The 22,926-nt window shown below is 52.0% G+C and overlaps 1 protein-coding gene across 1 annotated transcript in view; it reads left to right on the top strand.

Annotated features, from left to right (window-relative positions):
• The first annotated feature begins 5,349 nt into the window (after positions 1 to 5,349).
• The window catches only part of KCNB1 (potassium voltage-gated channel subfamily B member 1), a 91,592-nt gene continuing 74,015 nt past the window's right edge, over positions 5,350 to 22,926 (top strand). The window contains exon 1 of the mRNA XM_045529245.1: positions 5,350 to 6,082. Within this exon, the coding sequence (XP_045385201.1) occupies positions 5,516 to 6,082 (567 nt within the window). The 5' untranslated portion in view covers positions 5,350 to 5,515. The remainder of the gene's footprint in view (positions 6,083 to 22,926) is intronic.

Raw genomic sequence — 22,926 nt, 5'->3', positions numbered from 1 at the left:
TCAGTGGGAGAAAGAGCAAGTTATTTCATGGATGGTTTTCAGAAAACTGAACAGCTATAGGGAAAAAAATGAAGTTGGATTTCTACCAAATAACACACACACACACACACACACACACACACACACACACACGCTTAAAGACCTAAAATAAAAGATAAAAATATAAAATAAACAAACAAAAATGTTTGCATCATAGGGGCAGGGGAAGACTCAAACAAAAACTTACAAGCAGAAACCATATGGTGAAAAATAAATTATTTTGATCACATTAAAAGAATTTCTGCTTAACCAAGGACACCACAGACAAAGTTAATTGACAAGTCACAGAGTGGAAGAAGATATTCTTGATGTCTAAAATCCACAAGGGACTTAAAATCTACATTATACAAAGGAGTCCTTCAAGTTATCAAGAAAAAAACAGGAGCTCCAGTAGAAAAATGGGCCATGACGTGCACAGGCAATTTATACAGGAGGGGAACAACAAGCGTATGAAGAGATCTCAGACTCATTAGCAATCAGAGAATTGCAAGCGTAAATACGCTGAGATGTTACTTTGCACACAGTAGACTGTCAAAACTGAGATATCTGGATGATGCCAAATGTTGGCAGGGACGTGGGGCTGTAGGAGCGAGATGCAGCCCAGAGCACACATTTGTAGGGAGATCTGGGTGTACGGACTTGAATTAAATACGTACACACCCAATGACATATCAATTCCAATCCTATAGGAAATATTTTTTTAAAAATCATCACACTAGCCCGTAAGTAGACATGTAGGAGGATGCTCACGGGTTCATTCACTGCAGTGGTGGGAGCTGCACTGGATGACCATGGGGGGAGTGGACAGTGGAGAGGGGACACACGGCATCATAGACAACTGTGCAGCTCTTAAGAGTAGTGGGCTGGTGTACCCACAGCAACACGGATGGATCTTAGGGAAAAATAAGTAGAATGCAATCTATAATACAAACCCTTAAGTTTTAAAATACGCACAAAACACCAAACACAGTTTTATGAATTCATGCAAACAAAACAATATACATTCTGCACATGACGGTTGTTTCCTATGGGCCGGAGAGGGCAGTGGGAGGGGAATGGGGATAAAGGGAATGCAGAAATGAATAAAGCAACGGGGAAGAAAAACAAGCAGCAGGTTTTCTGTCCTGTTCCTTGCAAGAGAGGCACATAGCTCTGTGAGGACAGGGACCATATCAGTTATTTACCCTCAATTCCCAGCACTGACATCCATGCTAGGCACATAGTAGATGCTCAGTAAACATGTGAAATGATTCCATAAATCAATAAATGAATTGATGGATTAAGGGCTTTGCAGAGTGGCTGCTCTAGTATTTAGATAGCCCATTGATTTTGGAGTCAAACAAACAGATTCCTATCCTGCTTCTGCCAGCCACTTGCCAGCAAGACTTTGGGCAAGATTCCTTCTCTCTGAGCTTCGGTTTCTACATCTGTAAATAAACTCATCTGTTATGAACCCTCAGAGAACTATTTGTAATAGGTGCTCAGCAAACATTCGTCCTCACTGCTTGGCTAAGTGGAGTAGAAAAGAAAGGCGTGTCTGAGCATCATTGCAGCTGTACCTGGATGGCAGTGTCCTGCAGTAATGCCTGGAAATGCTACCATTATAGAGTCACTTGTTTTGCTTTTCGTCAGGAAGGCTTCATTGTTTCTGGCAGCCTCCTGCAGGAATGCCCTGACCTTTGGGGGGAGGTGGCCTACAGCAGCTTAAGCTTAAGAGAGGGCCAGATGAGAACCATTTCTGACCCTTCAGACCCCAGTCTGAAGCAGGAGGAACTCTGACTGTTCTGTCTCTCACCACCCCCATCCAGACCATCAGAACATCCTGACAGCATTGCCTTTGAAATATTTTCTGTCTTCCCCCTTCTCCCCACCTCCACTCCCACCACCCAGAACCCAGCGGCCATCATCTCTCTCCTGGACAGCTCCAACAGCCTTCTCGCTGCTCTCCCCACTCCCACCCCGTCCTCTAACTGTCCTCCAGAGTGATGCCGGTCTAACCTAAGTCACTCTCTGCTCAATGGCTCCCATCTACCTCATCAGAGTAAAAGCCAAAGTCCTTGCTATGGCCTATAGGAACCCACATTATCCACTCCCCACCCCCATGGTTCCTCCTGCCTCCTCTGTGCCAGGTGCTCTGGTTGTCTTGCTGTTCCTTAAACAAAGCTCATTCCCCGCTCCTCCCCAGGGCATGTGCACATGCTGGGCCCTCTGCCTGGAATGCCCTTCCCTCATTCTCTCCATGGCTGGTCCTTTGTTATTTTTCAAGTCTCTGTTCACCTCCTCCTAGAGGCCCTCCCTGACCACCCTGTGTACAGCTAGCAGCCTGGTCTCTTCCCAAAAATGATGCTCCATTTCTTTTATAACATTCACCATAGTCAGAAACTTTCTCATTTTAAAAAAATTGTTTCTTTAGTTGCCTGTCTTCCTCCACTGGTCTACAAGCTGAGAGAGGAGAGCAGGGCTGAGTTAGGGCACCAGGTCAGAAGTTTAGGTTTTAGTCTAAAGCAAAGAGAAGTCCTGGGAGGGTTTTAAACAGATGAGAGACATGATCCAATGTATGCAATGTAACCATTGTCCCGGTGGCTGTGGGGGAATGAACTGTAGGAGGCAAGGGTGGCAGCAGGGGGACTGGGGAGGAGGTTGCAGTGAGACAAGATAATCGTACCCTGGACAAGGATGATGATGAAGGAGGTGATGAGACGGGGACAGGTTAAAAACATGTAATAATATTTTGTGCAACTCTATGGAAACCAATCCCTTAATTCCAGACATGAAGAGAAGGGCAGAGAGGGGAAGGCCTTCCTGTGGAGCCCTGTGTCCTGTTCAGTTTCTCTCCTACGGGCGGGGGCTCATTGCTGTACCCCCAGCACCTATGTACTTATGATGCAGTCAATAAGTATTTGAAAGAATAAATGAGCAAATGTAGGGCCCAACTGTGGCATCCTTGGGGAAGCCTTGCCCGCCTCTCTGGGTAAATCCTCCAGCTCTATATTCATTTCTGGGATTATTTGATGGATTTTGCCTCCTTCTCTGGACAGGGAGCTCCAGGGGAGGACTTTCCTCCGCTGAGCCTGGCACTTGGGGGGCACATAGGAAGCTGTCAAGAACCGGCTGTCCAACTTGAATGCATGAATGCATGAATGAATGAATGAATGAATCACCGGACTATATAACTAGCTCACTCCTCACTCTCTCTTCCCTTTACCTCGCTTTGCTTTTCTTCTTAGCAGCTCTAGCCCGCTGCCACACTGCATCTCTATTTGTTGATGTGTGCGTCGCCCCCCTTCCCCCACTAGGATGTAGAATCCATCCTAGACTCTAGAATGGAAGCTCATGAAAACAAGGGCTGTTTAAAATCGCAACCTGCCCTCCCCCAGCGCTCCGACCCTCTCCTCCGCTTCGTTATTTCCTCCCGCGCCCATCACCCCTGACACATCCTTTCACTTTTTTGTTTATAGTCTGTCTCCAATCAGCTCCGTGCGGGCCGGATGTTTGCTCTGGGTTCGCAGCTGTATCTCGGATCCCTGTGAGAGTAGCTGGCACACAGCAAGTGCTCACCCCACGTTGTTGGCGGGACTGGGCAGGGCGGGGTCGCGACGCAGGCCGTGGAAGTAGCCAGGTGGGCAGGGACGAGCCGCCGGGCGCACCGCGCTGGCCGGGCGCGGAGCCCTCCCCCCGGGCTCGCCGGCAGGCTGGGCCGGGCAGGCAGGAGTTAAGCAGCGTGCGCGCTTCCGACCCGCAGGTGGCGCCGTCCCGCCTCTGTGCCCGACTCCGGCGCCTCGAAGTGCGGGACAGAATCGCAGCGAGCGCGGAGCCGAAGCTCAGCCCGGACTTGTTGATCTCGCCCAGGCAGCCGCCGCCGCCGTCGCTGCGGCGGGAGCAGGAGGAGGAGGAGGCGGCGGAGGAGGCGCCGCCGGATCGCGGTCCTGCCCACCGCGCTCCCCGCGCCCCCAGCCTCGGAGAGCGCGCCCCGGCCCCGCCGCGCCTGCAGCCCGGGCGCGTCGCCTGCCCGGCCGGGGTAGGCCGGGCCCAGCCCGGCCCCGGGACCGCCGCTGCCCGCGGGCGGGGGCGCCCGGGCGGCCGGGACGATGTGCGGTCCCTGGCCCCGGGAGGCGGCCGCCCTGGGGGTGAGTGTTGGGGCGTAGGGCCCGCAGCGGGGGCTCAGGGGGACCCGGGCCGGGGGCTCGCCTGCCGCGGCTTGGCCTGTCGGTCTGCCCGGGCTCCGCGGCTTCAGTCGGGGTGGGGGGAGGCGGGCACGGGCTGGGGCCTGGGAGACGCGCGGTCCCCAACCCGGGGCGAGGATGTGAGCCCCACATGCCAGGGGGCTCGGGGGGAAACCCCCCAAACCGCCAGTGCGCGGCAGGAGGAGGGCACGTTTTGAAAAGGCCAGAAAATCCAGCTCGTTTCCCCGCCTCCCACCTCCCCCACCCCTTCCCTTCCAAGCCCGGGGAAAGGCGCAGAACCCGGAGTTATAAAAAGCCATCGCAGGAGAGGAACGAGGAGGAGCAGGAGGAGGAGGGGGGAGGAGGAGGAGGAGAAGGGGGCGGGGAAGGAGCGGGGGGAGGACGGAGCCGGCGGATCCCGGTTGTCTGCGCGCCCCTCCTGCGGTAGGGTAGGGGGCGCAGAGGGAGGGGCAGGACTCTGGGCAGAGCGTGGCTTTCCGTCTTCGCGGCCACCTCCGCGCTGGAGCGACCTCAGGAGGTGCTCCGGTGGCGAGGGGTCGTTCCAGGACAGAGGGGCTGTCGTGAACACCCCGTCTGTTGTGACCTTTGACAGGTGGGCACCTGGAACCCCCAGAAACCCCCAAATATTTTAAGATTTAGAAAAAGCAAACCCGCTACCATCTCCCTAACCCCCAAATCCTGATAATCTCGAGCGGGGAAGGAAAAGGTGAGAACTCGTTTTTAAAAGGAAAGAAAAAGTTTTCCGTGCAGCGCCCCTCTCTCCCCATTGAGGGACTCGACGGGGAGACCCACAGAGAAGAGAGTTTCAGCACTCGAGGGGGCGGACAGCGCCCCGGGCTGTTGGGTCGCGCCTGGGCCGCGGAAGCCGGGGGTGGGGCCTCCGGGACTCCAGGGGCATCTCTCGGGGCCGTCTCCCCGCCCCGAAGGGCGGCCCCTCCCTCCACCCGCGGGGTGGGGCGGACTTCAGCACCGGCTGGAGGGACAGCACCCAGCCATCCTATTGCACTGAGCCGCTTAAGCGCGGGGAAGGTCAAGGCCAGCTGGGACCCCGGTGGAGAGGTAGGGAGGAGCCATGCCCAACTCCTCGCTTGCTGACCCGCGTCCGCTTTCGCTTTCTGCCTCGCAGCCGTCGGGATGGAGGTGAGAAGACGGCCGTGACGCGCGCCCGCGCGGTCCCCTGCGCCCCCAGCAGCCCACAGCGCTCCCTGCCCCCCTCCCCCGCAGCAGCGGGCCTTGCCGTGGAGTGACAGCGGCCTGGGGGGGCAGGGGGGGCGGGGGCGGCCGGACCAGCGATGCCGGCGGGCATGACGAAGCATGGCTCCCGCTCCACCAGCTCGCTGCCGCCCGAGCCCATGGAGATCGTGCGCAGCAAGGCGTGCTCCCGGCGCGTCCGCCTCAACGTCGGGGGGCTGGCGCACGAGGTGCTCTGGCGCACCCTGGACCGCCTGCCCCGCACGCGGCTGGGCAAGCTCCGCGACTGCAACACGCACGACTCACTCCTCGAGGTGTGCGACGACTACAGCCTCGACGACAATGAGTACTTCTTTGACCGCCACCCGGGCGCCTTTACCTCCATCCTCAACTTCTACCGCACCGGGAGGCTGCACATGATGGAGGAGATGTGCGCGCTCAGCTTCAGCCAAGAGCTCGACTACTGGGGCATCGACGAGATCTACCTGGAGTCTTGCTGCCAGGCCCGCTACCACCAGAAGAAGGAGCAGATGAACGAGGAGCTCAAGCGTGAGGCCGAGACCCTGCGGGAGCGGGAGGGCGAGGAGTTCGACAACACGTGCTGCGCAGAGAAGAGGAAAAAACTCTGGGACCTACTGGAGAAGCCCAATTCCTCTGTGGCTGCCAAGGTGAGTCTGTGATCTGGGGGCTGCTGGGCTGGGGGGATCTGCCTGTGTGTGTCCCCACAGTGAGGACCGCAGCTGGGGGACTCTGGCTTAGTTCCCCAAGATGAAAATCAGTAAGGGGGAGGGGCGAGGGCTGAGCTCCCAGGGCTGAGGACCAACCCCCTCAGACTTTTCCTAAGTGGCATTTCCATCCTTTTTTTTATCTAATACTTTATACACCTACTTTGTGGAGGACAAGGATTTATAGGGTTGTACAAAAGGCCAGGACAAGAAGATGGACACTGAAGAATAAGAGAGAGCACAGAGAGACACTAGAGTCTCTCTGGGATGGAGGAGAGTTTGGTTCCCTGGGAAGTCCCAGACCCAGGCTGGAGTGGGTTGCCCTGTGGTTTTGATACATATCTCCATATTTATAACCCCACTGTGTACCGGGAAGGGAATGGAAGCAACTTACAGTCATGCTTGGGGGATGTCAAGATACTGCCAGGTAGTTTCAACCTAAGTGAGAAAAACAAGGCAGCGGCACTCTGAGGGGTGGGTGTGGATGTGCGTGACACAGGCAACTGGCTGTGGGTGCCTGTGGGCCAGAGGTCACCCCTGGTTACTTAGGTATTTATTTGGTGAGTTTATTTCGAGAATGGTTTGGTGCAGCTTGTAAAGATGCTGTTGGAAGAGGATGTAAATTTTGAAACATGAAAAATGAGGCAATGTGAAAAATAAAGGAGGAGGAGGAGGAGGTAGGAATGCGTTTGATCACATGGGGTGGGCCGAGGAGTCCTGTGTGCTGCTGGGTGGAGGCCGAGGCTGTGAGGGACTGACGGGGCGTTGGGTTGGGGCCAGGGCAGGCCAGGAGGCCACTGGTTGATGAGACCCTCTCTGTGTTGCCTGGGAGAGATGGGGCCTGGCTTCACGAGGCCAGTGTGCTGGGTGTCGGGAGCAAATGACAACACAGTGTGTTCAGGGCTACCAAAGCGGTCTCGTGAGGCCCAGGGAGAGCCCATGAAAGAGAGTTGTTGATGTTGAGATCCAGCAAGACCAAGTTGGGAAACACATGGAGCAGGTAACTCACTCTCTGAGAGTGGGGCCTAAAAGAGGGCCAGGTAAATACATCTGTGGCAAAAGGGGGTGGGGAAGAGGAAGTCTAGTCTCCATCCATAATTAAATAGCCACGGCTGGCTCCTGTCCAGGCCTGGCCTCTCGCTGTGGGGTCTCTGTGGCTCAGTTCTCACTAAAGGCCCACCTGCAGGTCCCAGTCTGAAGGGGACTCTTGGGGTCCTTCCCACAGAGCTGGCTGCCCACAGCAAGGCCCCTGAGAGCGGCTGCAGAAAGGGTGGCCAGTAGGAGGGTGGAGGGAGCCCGGCACGTTTTTCCTCTTCTCTGCCCACCCTGAGTAGAACATAGAGGTTCCTGGGCCCGGCTTCCTCCTCTGAGGCTGTGGGCTGCCTCTCTCCATAATCCTGCCCCGATTTCATGTCCAAAAAGCCTCCCTCCTAAGACAGAGTCACTCACCCTTAATCAGCTTAGGATCAACAGACTTATTTTGCTATTTCCAGGCCTGACACAGGTTCCCCCACTCCAAACCCCATTTAGACCCAGACATGACTCTCCCTTCCTCTCTTGTCCCTAAGACCTGAGAGCAAGGGCAGGGGATGGGAGGGTTTGCCCTCCTGGAGAAGCAGCAGGCAAAGGGCCATGTTTGGGTTGGCGTGTGGCCGCCAGGCACAGGCACTGGAGCGTGCAAGAGGCGACGTTTGGGAATGAAGAGCCTTTCCTCTCCCTTGGGTTAATCTGCTTGCTGGGACGAGCCTCATGACCTCCCTGTGATCCCAGGCGGGTGCTGCCGGCTTACATTCCTGGCAGATGGACCATCTAGGATTTTCTGCAGCCAGAGCTGAAATGGGGAGGCAGACGGGCGGGCTCGTTGGCCCTCAGTATAGAAATCCTGCTGATCAGACACCTACTGTGTACGGAGTGTAACAACACAACTCTCTGTTATTATCCCACTTTTCACAAATTCAAGGCTCAAAGAGGTTAACTAACTTGCCTAAGGCCACACAGCAGGCAAGCAGGAGCCAGAAATTCCAACGGAGCATTCTCTCCACAATGAGCAAGTGCCGCAGCCTCCTCCCTGGTCCCCATGCTTCCTCTTTTGCCCTGCAATCCATTCCCACATGGCAGCCACAGTGAGCTTTTCAAAATGCAAATTGGATCACATTATTCATCTGCTTAAAATCCTCCAGAAGTTTCCCATAGCACTCAGAATAAAATCTAGACTTGTCATCCTGGCATATGAGGCCCTATAGAATCTGTTCCCATGACCTCTCTGAGCTCATCCCTGTCACTCTCTTCTGGTTCACTTGGTTCTAGCCCCACTTGCCTCCTGCCGTTCCCTAAACAGGCCAGGATGTATCCTACCTCAGGGCCTTTGCACTTGCTGTTCCCACTGCCTGGAATGGTCTTCCCCAGATTGTCCCCTGGCCAGCCCCTTCCCCTCATTCGTCATTTGAGCAGGTCCCTGCTCACATGTCCCCTCCTCAGAGAGACCTTCCTTGACCCTTGTCTAAAACAACTTCCCTCCCTTTACTCTCTGTTGCATCCTGCAGTGTCTTTCCCACATAGGCCTTAAGCGCCATCTGAAGTGACATTTCTTTCTCCTGTTTCCTGTTTCAAACCCACAAAAATATGAACACCACGAATTCACTGCTCCATTCTCAGCACCCATCATGGTGCCTGGCACAGAGGAGCTTCAAATAACTACATGTGGGATGAATGAATGAATGAATGAAGCAAGCAGTCAGTCTCTGTGTCTCAGGGTTTGGGGACCTGTCATTCTTTCTCACTGCCCACCTGCGACCCAGTTCCCTGTGCCACTGGCCTCCTCCAGTCATCACTTTGCCCACCCCGTCCCTACCTAGTCCCCAGCTTGGACACGTTGCTTGTGGAAACAGGGGAGCCCTGTGGGAATTTCCCAGTCCACAGAGTGAAAGGACCAAATGGGGGATCATTTCTGGGTGGTTGCGAGGTAGCAAAATGGCCACGTCTCATATGCTAAGAGCAAGGACTGACCAGGTTCTGCCCGGCCCCACCACTTCCCTAGATTTTGGCCTTAGGCAATTTTTTCACCTTCCCAAGTCTCAGCCTCCCATCTGTAAAATGGAGATAAAAGGCCCGCTTTTCAGGGTCGTCATTAAATCGCAAAAATTTCACTCTGTGCCTAGCATGTGTTGTTGTAAACAGTGAGGAGCACAGTCCTTTTTCTAGGGCTTGGGGGGCTGCATTGCTGCAAACCGGGTCGCAGCACCCGGGAGGCTGAGCTAACACTGTGAATAATTGATGGGGATGTTCTGGCAACTTGGAGAGTAACCAAAGCGCAGGCCCTAGGCTTCCTTGTCAAGGGAGTGAAAATCAAAATCCATTAGGCAAAAGGCAGTGTGATTGATTCTTGTTTAGAAGATGGGGTCAGCCCCACTGGGGTATCAGGGCTGCAGTGCTAGGGTTTCTGCTTTCTTGGAAAACCCTACAGGGTTTTCTCAGCAAAAGAGAGGGGCAACAGATTTGTCAGGCCAGGAATGTCTGCATTCCCTGGAATAGTCTCAGGGTTAAAGCCCTGAGATAACTTTCTCATTTCCAGAGTGGCTGTTGTTTATTGTGCCAAGCATTAGTGGGACTTTATATCTGCTATCACGTTGAAATCCCTCCAACAGGTAGTGTACCAGTTAGGGGTGCTTTGGGCTGCAAGTAGCAGGACAGAAAATTCAAAGCAGCTTCAGTAAGGACAAAGATGCATCATCTCACATAACATGAAGTTCCAAGGTAGTTGGTTTTAGGTTGCATTACTGGCTCAATGATGCCATCAGGATTCTAGATTCTTTTCATCTCTCTGCTCTTCCAACCCCTGCAGGTGGCTTGGTCCTCAAGCTTGATGCCTCATGTCACAAGATGGCTGCCCAGTTCCAGCCCTCAGAGATTCAGAATACTGGTTGCAGGGTCACACAGACCGGGGTTTGAATCCCAGCCCTGCCTTTTGCTAGCTGTGGACTTCACTTCTTGTAGCTTCCATTTCCTAATCTGTAAATGAGGGTGGTCATAAAACCCGCGCCCCAGGGCTGTCAGCGGATTAAGTAGGATAGTGCCTGTGAAGCATTGAGGCTGTGTGTGAGCACCCCAGTGTCTCCTCTTGCTTAAGGGGAACCCAGAGCCCAGGATTTGTCCGTGACTTGCCTGAGATCACACAGCAAGGCGGTGAAAGACCAGATACCATTCGCAGGCCTTTCTGGCCCCACCATCATTCCCCCCACTGAGGCTCAGGGATCTTTCTGTCCCTCCCGGATGCTTAACCAGGATCATGTCTCGGCAGCTGGTCTCCCAGGGGTTTTGAAAGGCTGTATGGGCGGGAGAATGTGAAAATGCTTAGGAAGAAAAAGTTCTGGCCAAATTAACAGTTTGGCCAAAGCTTAATTAACTGGAAGAGAAAATTAGGCAGCAACTCCATAGGCAGCACTTTGTGTACTTCCTACACTTGATAGCACCATGGACGGGAGCCCTGATCCCGGGGCTGGGGTGCCCAAGTTCAGAGTTTGGCTCCTCTTCCCGGTGACCATGTGAGTTGAGGCAAACGATTGCAGCTCTCTGTGCCCTGACTCCTTCAGCCAACAGCAATTTGGGGACCATAGCAGTGCCCGCCTCATTGAATAGCTACCAGAATTAAATGGACTACGCACGCAAAGCACCTAGAACAGGGCCTGGCATATAGAAAGTCCTTGATAACTGTTGGGGTTTTTTGTTTGTTTGTTTTTAACTGTCATCCCATTTAATCCTCCTGATAATCCTGTAGGATAAATAACCTTTTAAAACAAAAATTACCTGGGTGTGGTGGCATGTAGTCCCAGCTACTCGGGGGGCTGAGGCAGGAGGATAGCTTGAGCCCAGGAGTTTGAGGTTGCTGTGAGCTATGATTGTGCCACTGCATTCCAGCCTGGGCAACAGAAGGATACCTTGTCTCCAAAAAAAATTATTCTTATAAAATGCTACATGCTCATTGTAAAGCCAGAGGCTTTCTCTGGCCACTTGAGTCCAGTGGAGGCAGAGGACTAACCCCGCCGGGAACAGCACTCAGCTGCTGACTGATGGCAGAAGGTGTGTACGTACTCAGGCTCCCTGACCCCTGGGTGGGGCGTGACCCAGAGGTGCATGTTCTACACTGGCTCCCAGAATTCCTCAGTGGGAGTAAGCTCCAGTTGCCCACAGTGGTCCCTTGCTTGATAACACACCCTGTTTGACCTCTTTTCCTTCCCTGTCTCATGTCCCCCTCCCCTTCCAGAGTTCTGTGGGACCACTTCCCACATAAGCCACTTGTACGCAGATCCTTGTCTTAGGATCTGGTTCTGGGGAAACCAACCAAAAACCTGTGGGAAACCCCATTTCTTCAGTGTCCTGGTGTTTTATTATGGCCTAAGAGGCATCTACAACCGAACGTCTATTGGGCATTGTCATAAAATGACTTACAGGGTGCAGTCAGCCTCATCCTCATCTCTTGGATACAATAAAAACAACAGTAGTGGCGGCGACAGCTACCGCCTGAGTGCTTACCAGGTGTCTGGCACAGTGCAAAGGTCATTAATGCACCATTACATCTGATTCCCACAGCCACTGCATGAGGGAGGGACAATTACCCTCATCGCATAGCTGAGAGGCTCAGAGAGGTGAAGTGGCTGGCCCAGGGGCACACATGCATCAAATGGGAGGCTGGGACAGATGCCAGATCGCACCCAGGACTCCCTGACTGCCAAGCCCATGACTTTGACCTCTGTACTGTATGAATGACCTTCAGGAAGTGAGAAGCAAGCTCCAGGGATGCTATCCCAGCGTTTGCTTTCCACCTTCGGGGAGTGCTGAGAGGTGAGAGATTTGCCCAGCATCTCCCATCTGACCTGGACGTGTTGCTGGCCCCTGATCCAGAATGACCTTATCCCCAAAGGCTACTGGACGGGACCATCGAAGACACTGGTTTAGCATTAAGCATTATTTTAACAGATACACCAAATACATAAGGTCATACCTTCTCCCTGAGGTTGAATAGTCTTAATTTTGGTGCCTCTGGTAGGACTGGGCATAGCTAGGTGAAGCCAGGGGCAAGAGGAGCACCTCAGCCCTGTACTGGGGTGGGTGGGATGGGAGCCAGAATTCACATGTTGATATCCAGGGTGCCAATTCTCCTTAAATGTTTCCCCTGGTGACATAAATAAGAAAGAAAATGTTGCCATGTGAGACATACTCCCATGGGCCTGGGAATGGGGCCTGGTTTCAAATCCCACTTCCTCTGCCTCTTAGCCATATGAGCCCTCAAGGCACCTCACCTCTCTGAGACCCAGAAGTGTGGATAATAAATGGGCCACGCCTCGCAGAGCAGTGGCTCTCCACCCTGGCTGTATTTTGAGATCACCAGAGCTTTGCAAAATATCCGTGCCTAGGCTCCACAATCGCAACACACCCCTTAGGTGATTTTTTTTAATAGTAAAATACACATGACATGAAATTTATCATTGGAACCATTTTTAAGCATAGTCACATGGCTGTGCAACCAATCTCCAGAACTTTTTCATCTTGCAAAACTGAAACTCTATACACATTAATCAACTCCTCCCATTCCCTCACCCCAGACCCTGGCACCCACCATTCTACTTTCTGTCTCAACGAAGTTGACTGCTCTAGGTACCTCATATAAGTGGAATCCTACAGTATTTGTCCTTTGGGACTGGTTTATTTCACTTAGCATAATGTGTTCAAGGTTCATCCATGTCGTAGGCTGTGTCAGAACTGCTTTCCTTTTTAAAGCTGAGTAATATTCCATTGTATGTGTACACTGCATTTTGTCCATCCATTCATCCATTGGTGAACACTTGCTTCCTTCTACCTTTTGACTATTGTGAATAATGTTGCTATTCACATGGGGAAGAAATATCTCTTTGAGTCCACGCTTTCAATTCTTTGGGGTATGTACCCAGAAGTGGAATTGATGGAAATTCTATTTTTGATTTTTTTGAGGAAGTGCCATACTGTTTTCTGTAGCAGCTACACCATTTTACATTCCCACCAGCAGTGCACCGGGGTTCCAATTTCTCCACATCCTTGTCAACACTTGCTATTTTCAGTTTTCGTTTTTTTACAGTAGTCATCATAACGGGTGTGAGCTGATATCTCACTCTAGTCTCGATTGGCATTTCCCTGGTGATGAGTTATGTCGAGCAAGTTTTCATGTGCTTGCTGGCCACTTGTACAGAGTAGTCCTCCCTCATCCTGATGTCTAAACCATGGATAGGACAAAACCCTATGCAGTCTATGTTTTTTCCTAAACATACATACCTATGATAAGGTTTAATTTGCAAATCAGGCACAGTCAGAGATTAACAACAAGAACTAATAATAAAACAGAATAATTGCAACAACGTACTGTAGTCAAAGTTATGTGGATATAATCTCTCGCTGAAAATATCTTATTGTATGTAATATTTTTGGACCATGATTGACGGTGGGTAACTGACATGGAAGGTGAAACCACAGACAAGCAGGGACGATGGTATCTTCTTTGGAGAAACGTCTACTCGAGTTTTTGCCCATTTGTAAGTTGGGTTATTTGTGTTGTTGTTGTTGAGTTGTAGGAGTTCTTCGTCTGTTCTGGATACTGATGCCTAGTCAGATATGTGATTTGCAAACACTTTCTCCCATTCCGTGGTGTGCCTTTTCACGCTGGTGATTGTGTCTTTTGATGTATAGAGATTTTTAATTTTGTCTATTTTTTCCTTTGTTGTCTGTGCTTTGGGTGTCACATTCAAGAAATTGTTGGTAAATCCAATGTCACGAAGCGTCTCCCCTGTTTTCTTCTAAGAGTTTTATGGTTTTAGGTCTTATGTTTCAGCCTTTGTATGTGGTGTGCAAGATAAGGGAGCAACTTCACTCTTTTGCACGTAGCTGTCTGGGTTCCCCCAGCACCACTTGTTGTCCCTGGTGATTTTGCCCACGGGAGGGGCCAGGAAACCCAGCCATGGGGGACAGCCGCGGGATGGGGAGGACCAGGGATGCTGGCCTGTGGAGCACCGTGCGGGTGCTGAGAGCTCAGGGGGTCACCATCTGGATCAGCAGCTATTACGATTGTTGCCGGAATATGGGACAGTCTCTGACACACCCAGCATGGCCCCACGCTTCCTTGTCCACTCGACACAGCTTGGTGGATGTAAGTGAGAGAGAGTGTGAGTGACGCGTGTCCAGAATGTGGCTACTTCTCACCACCCCACTGCTGCCTCCGTGACCCCCAGCCTCTCCCGCATGGACCACTGTGGGAGCCTCCTTCCGTCTGCCACTCCCGGCCTCCCACCCGCCAGCCTGTCCTCCACACAGCAACTCGGGCCCCTGCCCAAAACCCTCCCATGGCTCCCGTCTCACTCAGAGAAAAAGCTGAAATCCTTAGCCCCGCCCACAGGGCCCATGTTCTGGCATCTTCCCTCTCTCCCCAACACCCTTCCAGCCGCCCACCAGACACGCTTCCACCTCAGGGCCTTTGAACTTGCCGTTCCTTCTGCCTGGGACAGTCTTCCTGCAGACAGCCACAGGACTCACTGGCCACATTGTTCAGGTCTCAGCTCAAATGCCATCTTCTCAGCCAGGCCATCCCTGGCCACCCTGTGTAAGACAGACCCGCCCCTCCGGCACTGTCCATTCCGTCGCCTGCTTTATTCGTGTCCGCCTGACACAGCATACAGTTACTTAATTATTAACATGCAGTTCCTTTCTCTCTCCCCCACCTGACTCTAAGCTTCCAAGGGCTGGTTTTTATCTGTTTTGTTCCTTGTTGTATCTTCAGTGCCCGCCTAAAGCAGGCACTCAATACTTGCGTGTTGAGTAAATGAATGGATGAATGATGTTATCCTAGAGATAACTGACAATACACACTCACTGATGAAAACAGAATTTGTTTATAAACTTCGGGACTTTTCACCCTTCTTACTGACACATTGCTAGACGTGTGACTCTCAGCTGCTTCTGTCACACTCTGGACGAGTGTGTCCGGTTTCTCAGCCAGAGCCCGGTTTTCTCCACCTTTAGTGCCACTGACATCTGGGGAGGGAGCGTTCTCTGTCGCCGGGCTGCCCTGTGCACTGCAGGAGGCTCGGCAGCGCCCTGACCCCCACCCACAAGACGTTGCGTGGAGAGTGGGCATCGGAGCAACACGGGATGAGCAGCTGCCAGGAGGATGCTGCATTATTCCAGGCAAGAGATGACAGCTTGGAAGAGGGTGGTGGCACAGAAGTCAGTGAAAAGTGGCTGGATTGGGGGTATGTATGAGGTGTGGGGACAGTTCCTGGGAAGCCACAAACCCCCAGTCTCCACTGGTGGTCACAGATGCCCAGGCTATGTGATGGGCCCTGGCCATTCTTTAGCTGAGAATGCTCGGGTCAAGTGGCTCAGTTTCCTCATTCATAAAATGAACCTAATCACAGCCCCCACCTCACAAGGAGGTTGTAAGGATTAGATTAGATAATTATGGCAAATAACAATAATAAACACACGAGGCCTGTAAGGCCAATCACAAGCTGTTACGATCATGACTGATTGTGTGCATTCATTCAGCGAAATTTACTGAGCACTTACTTCATGCCAGGCAGAGAATAAAACAAAGATCCCAGCCCCTGTGGCACTGATATTCCAGTGGGAGAAAGAGCAAGACCATTAAAAAACAAACAAATACAGGTCCTGATTGGACCCTAACAACCACGAAAAAGAAATGAGGTGGTGAGTCAGTCAGGGAAAGAAAGATGGTGCTAACTGGACTGGACATTTGCTGTTAATGAGGGCCGAATGCTATTTTTAGGCGCGATGATACTATTGTGAATACGTTTTTAAGATCTTTATGTTTTAGACACACACACTGAAGTATTTATGGATGAAAGGACAAGATCAACTAAGCGTGGAATGTTTTGGATGGTGCTGTGGAGAGAGGTCTGCAGGGAGGGAGGGGAGTGCTGGGGTTAGCCAGGGGGGCAGGAGAGGCCTCTGCTAGAACGGTCCATTAAGCAGAGACCTGCAGGAAGGGAGGGAGAGAGGCGTGTGGACATTTGGGCGAAGAGTGCTGTGGGTGGAGGGAACACACATGCTAAGGCCTTGAGGCAGGAGCATGCCTGGGACACTCAGGGAACATTCTGGTAGCCAGTGGTTGGAGCAAAGTGAGTCAGTGGGAGAGCAGGGGTGGGGGGTGAGATCAGAGGGGTGACCTTGTGGGTCACTGCCAAGCTCTAGCCTTTCCTCAGAGCCCCTGAGCCTTCACACTGGCCTCCCTGCCTCCAGACTTTTCTATCCAGTCCCTCCTCTGAAGGGCAACCAGAGCCGTCTTCCTTAAATGTAATCTGCCCCTCTTAGTCATCCCCCTGCCCCCAGGATAAAGTCCATACTCCCTAACCCGGCCTTCAGAGCCCCAGCCAATCTCTCCATGTTCATCTCCTCCCAGCCTCTGTCCAGACACTCAGCTACCTGCACACCTACCTTTCTGCATTCCCCAAACACTCCATCCTTCCCCGGGGCTGCAACACAGCCTTGCCCAAGCTGATTCCTCTGCCTTGCACCCCTTTCTTCCTGTTCTCCAACTGCAGCCTATCTTTCTCTCTCTCTCTCCCTCTCTCTCCCCACCCCCCACCTTCAAGGCCCAGCTCCCCAGCACCTCCTCTGTGAAGCCTTCTTTAACCACCCCCACCACCACCCACACTTCCCTTCAGGCAATGTTGACTGCTCCCTCCTCTGTGCTCCGGAAACCTGACGTTCATACCTTCCTCGAACAAAATATTGTGAAGATTAGCTTGTGGGTTGTTCCGTGGATGCCAGGCCTGGCCCACAGAGAGACAGGAATGCTTAAGAGCACAGGCTCTGCAGCCCAACTGCCTGGGTTCAAATCCCAGCCCAGCCACTTTTGAGCTGTGTGCCCTTTGGGGAATGACTTAACGTCTCTGGGCTTCAATTTTCTGATCCATAATTTGGAGAGCCTCGCAACAACTGGGGTGTTGTGTCAATTCTGTATGAAGCACACAGAGCAGTACCTGGCACTCAGCAAGTGTTTGGTACTTGCTTTGTATTATTATTGCAGTTTTTTGTCAGTAGACCTTAGTTGAGTGCATAAATAAGCAAACATGCATGATTTGTGATGACTGATCAGCAAGGCAAGGGTCTCCCAGGTCATCCCCCTGCTTCCACCTTCCTTGTCTCTGCCTGCTGCCTGTCCCTGCACTTCCTGGGCAGGAAGAAGTGATCTTTGCCCTCCATTCACAGAAGGGGGACACACGGTTACATTAGACATTTGGCGTGTTCCCTCACACCCCAGCTGCTCCACCTGTGCTCTCCAGTAAGACTGGTCTCTCCCACAGTTGGCCACCACGGCCCGGCAGGCAGACACCATCGCTGAGAGAATGATGTCACATTTGCCAATGCCACACGGTCACACCCACCAGGTAATGGAAACTGGAATCAAACAGCTTCTAAAAATAGATCATCATATTTCACTAATTGCTACCTACAGGGCATCCCTGAGTCTTTCCAAGGCCCGTGTGATCTTGGAGCCCTTGACCTTGGCCAGCCCTGCCTCCCAGTCTTTGTAGACCCAATGTACTAAAGAGGCAGCCGCTGGTTGCCCTGTTAGGGTATACGAGAAGCAAAAGGAAAGATAAGGTGATGTTGAGGCAGCTTTTCATTTGCGTATCACTTGTCTAGAATTCCCACCTTCTGTTTGATGGATCGATTTTCCTTTATCTCTTTTTAGTGGTGGATGTGTTTGCACATCCTTTATTGTTCCTTGAAATCGTGACTGTAATTTGATTCAGTTCCCTCCTCTCTCTGAGACAGTTCTTTTCGTTTAAAGCTGGCTTCCTTTCTAGGCTCCCGTGGTCCTTCTAACTTTCCGTGGGTGTACGTGCATGCTTTCAGGACCTGTTTCAACGCCACCTGTTGTTTGCGTGAGAAACATTTAGTGCATGTGACTATATGTCAAGCACTGGGTGCATGAGAAGCACTTGTGTATCTACTAGTTAGGATTGTTCTGGTTGCAAGTGACAGAAATGCAGCTCAAATGGGCCTGTGTGAAAATATAATTTAAAAGTCTTGGGTTAGGTAAGGCTTCAGGCAGAGTTGGATCCAGGAGCTTAAGTATGTTATCAGGACATGGTCTCCCATGTCTCCAAGCTCTATTCCTCTCTGTGTTGGCTTTTCAGCAGGCTGTACCAACACGGCTGGAAAGACAGCCTCCTGCAACTTCAGGCTTGCTTCCTGGGGAGAAAGCAAGTCTCCTTTCCAATAGTCTCAGCAAAATCCCAGGGCTGATTTTCATTGGCCAAACCCTGAGCCAATCACTTAGCCAGGTCTGGGTCACATGTCAATGACTGGAGCTGGGGTAGGACTGAGAATGGGAAATAGGTGGTTCCTCAAAGAACCACCAAGAGATAAATGTGAACTGGCAGAGATAATCTACGGCCATCGTGAAGTTTATAGCCTACTGGAGGGAGACAGGCATTAAACAAATAAAAAATTAAATGAAAGAATAATTACACGGAGTGTAATACATATGTCATGAAGGAAAGAAGGGGATGTTTTGATAGGTCAAGGTCAGAGAGGGCTTCTCAGCATAGGTGACCTTTTCTGGGAGTCTCAGCGTGATTTCTGTCCTCCCCCTGCAGAAGTGATCTTGCTCCTGCAAGTTTTCCTTTCTCCCTCTCCTGCACGGTTTAGCATGCTCCCTCTTGTATCCTATTTTCTTCTCGACTTGTTTCATCTCCCCAAATAAAACAGGATGTTCTCAAGTCTAGGACTGTATCTTATTCATTTCTGTGTTCTAAAGCAGGGTGGGTGGGCTGCCTTTTTTGTAAATAAAGTATTACTGGAACATAGCCAGGCCCATTCAGTTACCTATCATGTACAGCTGCTTTCAGACGTGTGGCTATAAAGGCTAAAACACGTTTGTTATCTATTAATAGCCCTTTACAGGAAAAGTTTGCAGAGCTGTGATCTGATGTCGCCTCAGGGCCTGGTGCAGAGGAAGGGCTTGGTGGGTGTTTGTGGGGGGGAGCAGGGAGAGAGGGAAAACGCAAGCAAGCTGTGTGACTTTGTATGAATCACTTAACCTCTCTGGGTCTCTGACTCCATACTTGCAGTGTGAGCTGGGCCCTCTCATTCTTCAGATCTCAGCTCATATGTCACCTCTTCAGAGAGGCCCTCCCTGACCTTGAATGACCAGTTTGGACTTGTGGTATTTACAATCTTTCCATGATAAAATGTCTCTCTGGTTTATTTTGAGATTAGGCCCACTTGAGCAGGCGTCTGTCCCCTCCCCTGCACGTTTCTCCTCCCCTCATACGCCAGCTCTCCGGCGGGGTAGTGGAAGGAGCTCTGGCGTGGGACTCTGGGTTCCTAATCCCAGAACGGCCACATACGCACTGTAAGACCCTGGGCAGACCCTTCTTCTCTCTGGGCCTCAGTTTCCTCAGCTGGAAAATGGGCATGGTAACTACCAAGCAGAGCAACTGGAAAGACAGGTGTGCTCACCTGTTCCAGGTGCCCAGCACTGTGCCGGGCTGAGCACAGAGGCTTCATTCATGCCAAGTTGTTTTCCTTCCCTCCTTCCTCTTCTCAAGAGAGTTTCCCCCGACCTTGCCTTAACGCAGCCCCCATGGTACCTTTGCCTGCCGGAACGCTTCATGCAATGGGGATGCCAAGGCGTGCCTGGAAAGGAGGTGCCCAAACATCCCCAGTCTCCATCACAGCCCCCCATTCCTTGGTGGGCACATGGAGCTCCTGTAAGTTACATAAGTGCTATGCAAATACAACCCAGCGACAGTCCCTTCGTTTCCCTCTTCCTCCTCCTAGGTTGATGCCCCCAAGTCCCTCCTGTATAAAAATTTTAGACCCTCCCTGGCCGCATGGCTAGGTGGTTTTCCAGACAGAGCAGAGCGGTCCCCAGGGGCTGAGTGCCTCTAATTACTAAGAGATCTGCTGGCAGGGCCAGCTACAGAATTTGTGGGGTACAGTACAAGATGAAAATGCAGCTACCTCTTTCAAAAACTAGTAAGAATTTTAAGACAGTGATAGCAGAGTGTTAAGCCAACTCTGGAGCCCTGCTAAGCTCAGGGCCCTGCTGGACCATGCAGGTTGTACAGCCATGAAGCCATCCCTGCCCACGGGGCAGAAGGACTCAGAGGTCCTTACGGGTGGGGAGTAGAAGACCCCTCAGTCCCAGAGGATCAGCCAAGGAAAAAGTGCCTCCCCCCACCCTCCCCACCTAGGGACGTGAAGGCCAGAGCTGGGGCCTCAGGCACAGATGGCTACGGGAGCCATGTGGGCCTTGTCACCAAGTGAAGCAGTGGGCGGCAAGGGCTCAGGAGGGCAGGTTCACTGGGGACTCTGGTCAGCCTCAGTGTCAACGCCCAGCCACCCCCCCCGGCAGGGAGTGGAGGGGTCTGTGGTAACCTGGAGCATGCACGCCCACCTAAGGATGCTGCTGCTGTTCAGCTCTGGGCTTGTTCTGGGCCCAGCCAGAAATTTTAATTTGCATGTGAGATGATCCCAATTTTTCAATGTTGGGAAGTAATTTTTAAAAATTAAAAACACTTGAGGCCAGGTGCACTGGCTCACGCCTATAATCCTAGCACTCTGGGAGGCTGAGGCGGGAGGATCACTTGAACTCAGGAGTTCAAGACCAGCCTGAGCAAGAGTTGACCCGTCTGTATAAAAAACAGAAAAATTAGCCAGGTATGGTGGCGTGCGCCTGTAGTCCCAGCTACTCGGGAGGCTGAGGCAAGAGGATCACTTGAGCCCGGAGTTTGAGGTCACAGTGAGCTACGATGATGCCACTGCACTCTAGCTGAGGTGACAGAGCGAGACTCTGTCTCAGAAAAAACAAAAAAATTAAAAACACTTGAGAGGGTCAAACAGAACATGTCTGGGGACCACATGTAGCCTCTGGGGCTCCGATTTTTTTGACCCTCACAGCATAGAGCCTTCAGGTGGCTAGAAATGGGAGGGGGGTCCTGTCTTGCCTCTGAGGCCCCACACTTGGAAGGGAGGAAAGGATAGAGCTTGGGCAACAGAAGCAACATGTCCCCTGTATTAGTTAGAGTGCAGAGAAACAGAACCCTTAAGATGTTTATGATGAGGAAGTGGCTCATGCGACTATGGAGGCTGCGAAGTCCCACAGTCTGGACGCCCAGGAGAAAGCCAGTGGTGAAATTCAGTCCAAGTCGGAAGGCCTGGGGACCAGAGGAGCCGATGGTATAAACCCAGTTCAAGGGCAGGCAAAGACCCTGGGCCCAGCTCAAGCAGACGGGCAGGAAGCCTGGGAAGCAAACTCCTTTCTTCTCTGCCTCTTGTCCTACGCAGGCCGTAGGCAGCCTGAATGCTGCCCACCCACACCGGGCAGAGCGTCCACTTTCCCCGTCCACCAATTCAAATGCTAATCTAATCCAGAAACACCCTCGCAGACACACCCAGAAGTGTTTAGTCTGGCCACCCCACGGCCAGTCAAGTGCACACATAAAGTTAACCGTCACATTCCTCCTCCCCTCTTCCTATTCCTGGCTTCCAGCGTAGCCCGGGGCGGCAAGTATTTGTTCAATGACTCTCGCACCAAAGTGAGGCTTTGGCTCCAGAAATCAAGGCAGCTCGTGCCTGGTGGATGCCAAGACAAGTCAGGGGAATTCTCAGGTAAATCCTCACCTTACTAGCTAGTGAGTTCCAACGTCCCCCACCTAACCTCCAACCAGAGCAGGAAGGAAAAAGCTGCTGTAGTGGCAGGAAAAAGCCCTTGATGTTGTGTTGGGATAGCAACTGGATTGGCTCCAGCCTCAGTTTCCCCATCTGTAACATTAGAATAGTAAACTCCCTGGGGTGGCCCAGAGGATGGATGAGATGAAACATGCAAGGTGCTCAGCAAAGTGCCTGATGGGCCACAAATGTAAGCCAGTATTTGTATTGCTACCTCCATCATCATCATCATCGTCACCATCCAAGCATTTGGCTTATTTCTAAGGGCTGTGGGCCTGTGGAAAAGTTTATTGTGTAGAATGAAATGCGATATCCTTGTGGAGTAATGTCAGCTCCGCTATTTCAGGCCAGAAAGCTTGGGCGTTCAGAGATTCTCAGTAGAGATTAGAGTGCCTGGGACTGGAATTCCATTGCACAAGATCACTGCTGTGGTATTCAGTGTCGGAGCATGGCCATTCAAGGTCACAACTCTGAGGTTCAAGGTCAGAAGACGGCCTTCCAAGGTCAGAATCCTCAAATCTGTAATTGGACCCTAGGAGTCCATGGCCGGAAAGTCGCTATTCATGATTGAAACTCTAGCGGGCAAGGTCAGAATGCTGATGTTCCGAGCTGGAACTCATGTACAGAGTTGGAATTCTGAGGTTCAAGGTCAGAACACTTCAGCAGTATTCACCATCAGAATTCTGGCAGGCACATTCAGACACTGGCGTTTAGAGTCAGAACTCTTGTTCCCTACTTGTTATGTTGTGAGTTCACCCCTTCTATGTGTCATTAACCCTTCATCATCTGCCCTCCTGGCTGCAATGCAAACCACAGAAGGTCCCCAAACCTCCATTGAGCCAGCAGAGTTCTGCTACCTATGCCTCTGTTTCTGATGTCTGTCCACTTGGGCTGTGCTGGGAGAGGTGACAGGATCCTCAGAAAGGCAGCTGACATATGGCTCCCCTGCCCCATCCCTGCCAAAGCCCCCAAGCCCATTGTCAACTCTGTTTAAATCCACCTCTTCTCCTCGCTGGCTGATTTGGAGCAGGCCCAGGGAAGCAGCTCTGCCAAACCTCTGG

The sequence above is a fragment of the Lemur catta genome, chromosome 17 (genome assembly GCF_020740605.2).
Source record: "Lemur catta isolate mLemCat1 chromosome 17, mLemCat1.pri, whole genome shotgun sequence".
NCBI lineage: Eukaryota > Metazoa > Chordata > Mammalia > Primates > Lemuridae > Lemur > Lemur catta.
Note: the sequence above shows the minus strand (reverse complement) of the source record. Positions and strands in the feature narration are given on the sequence as shown.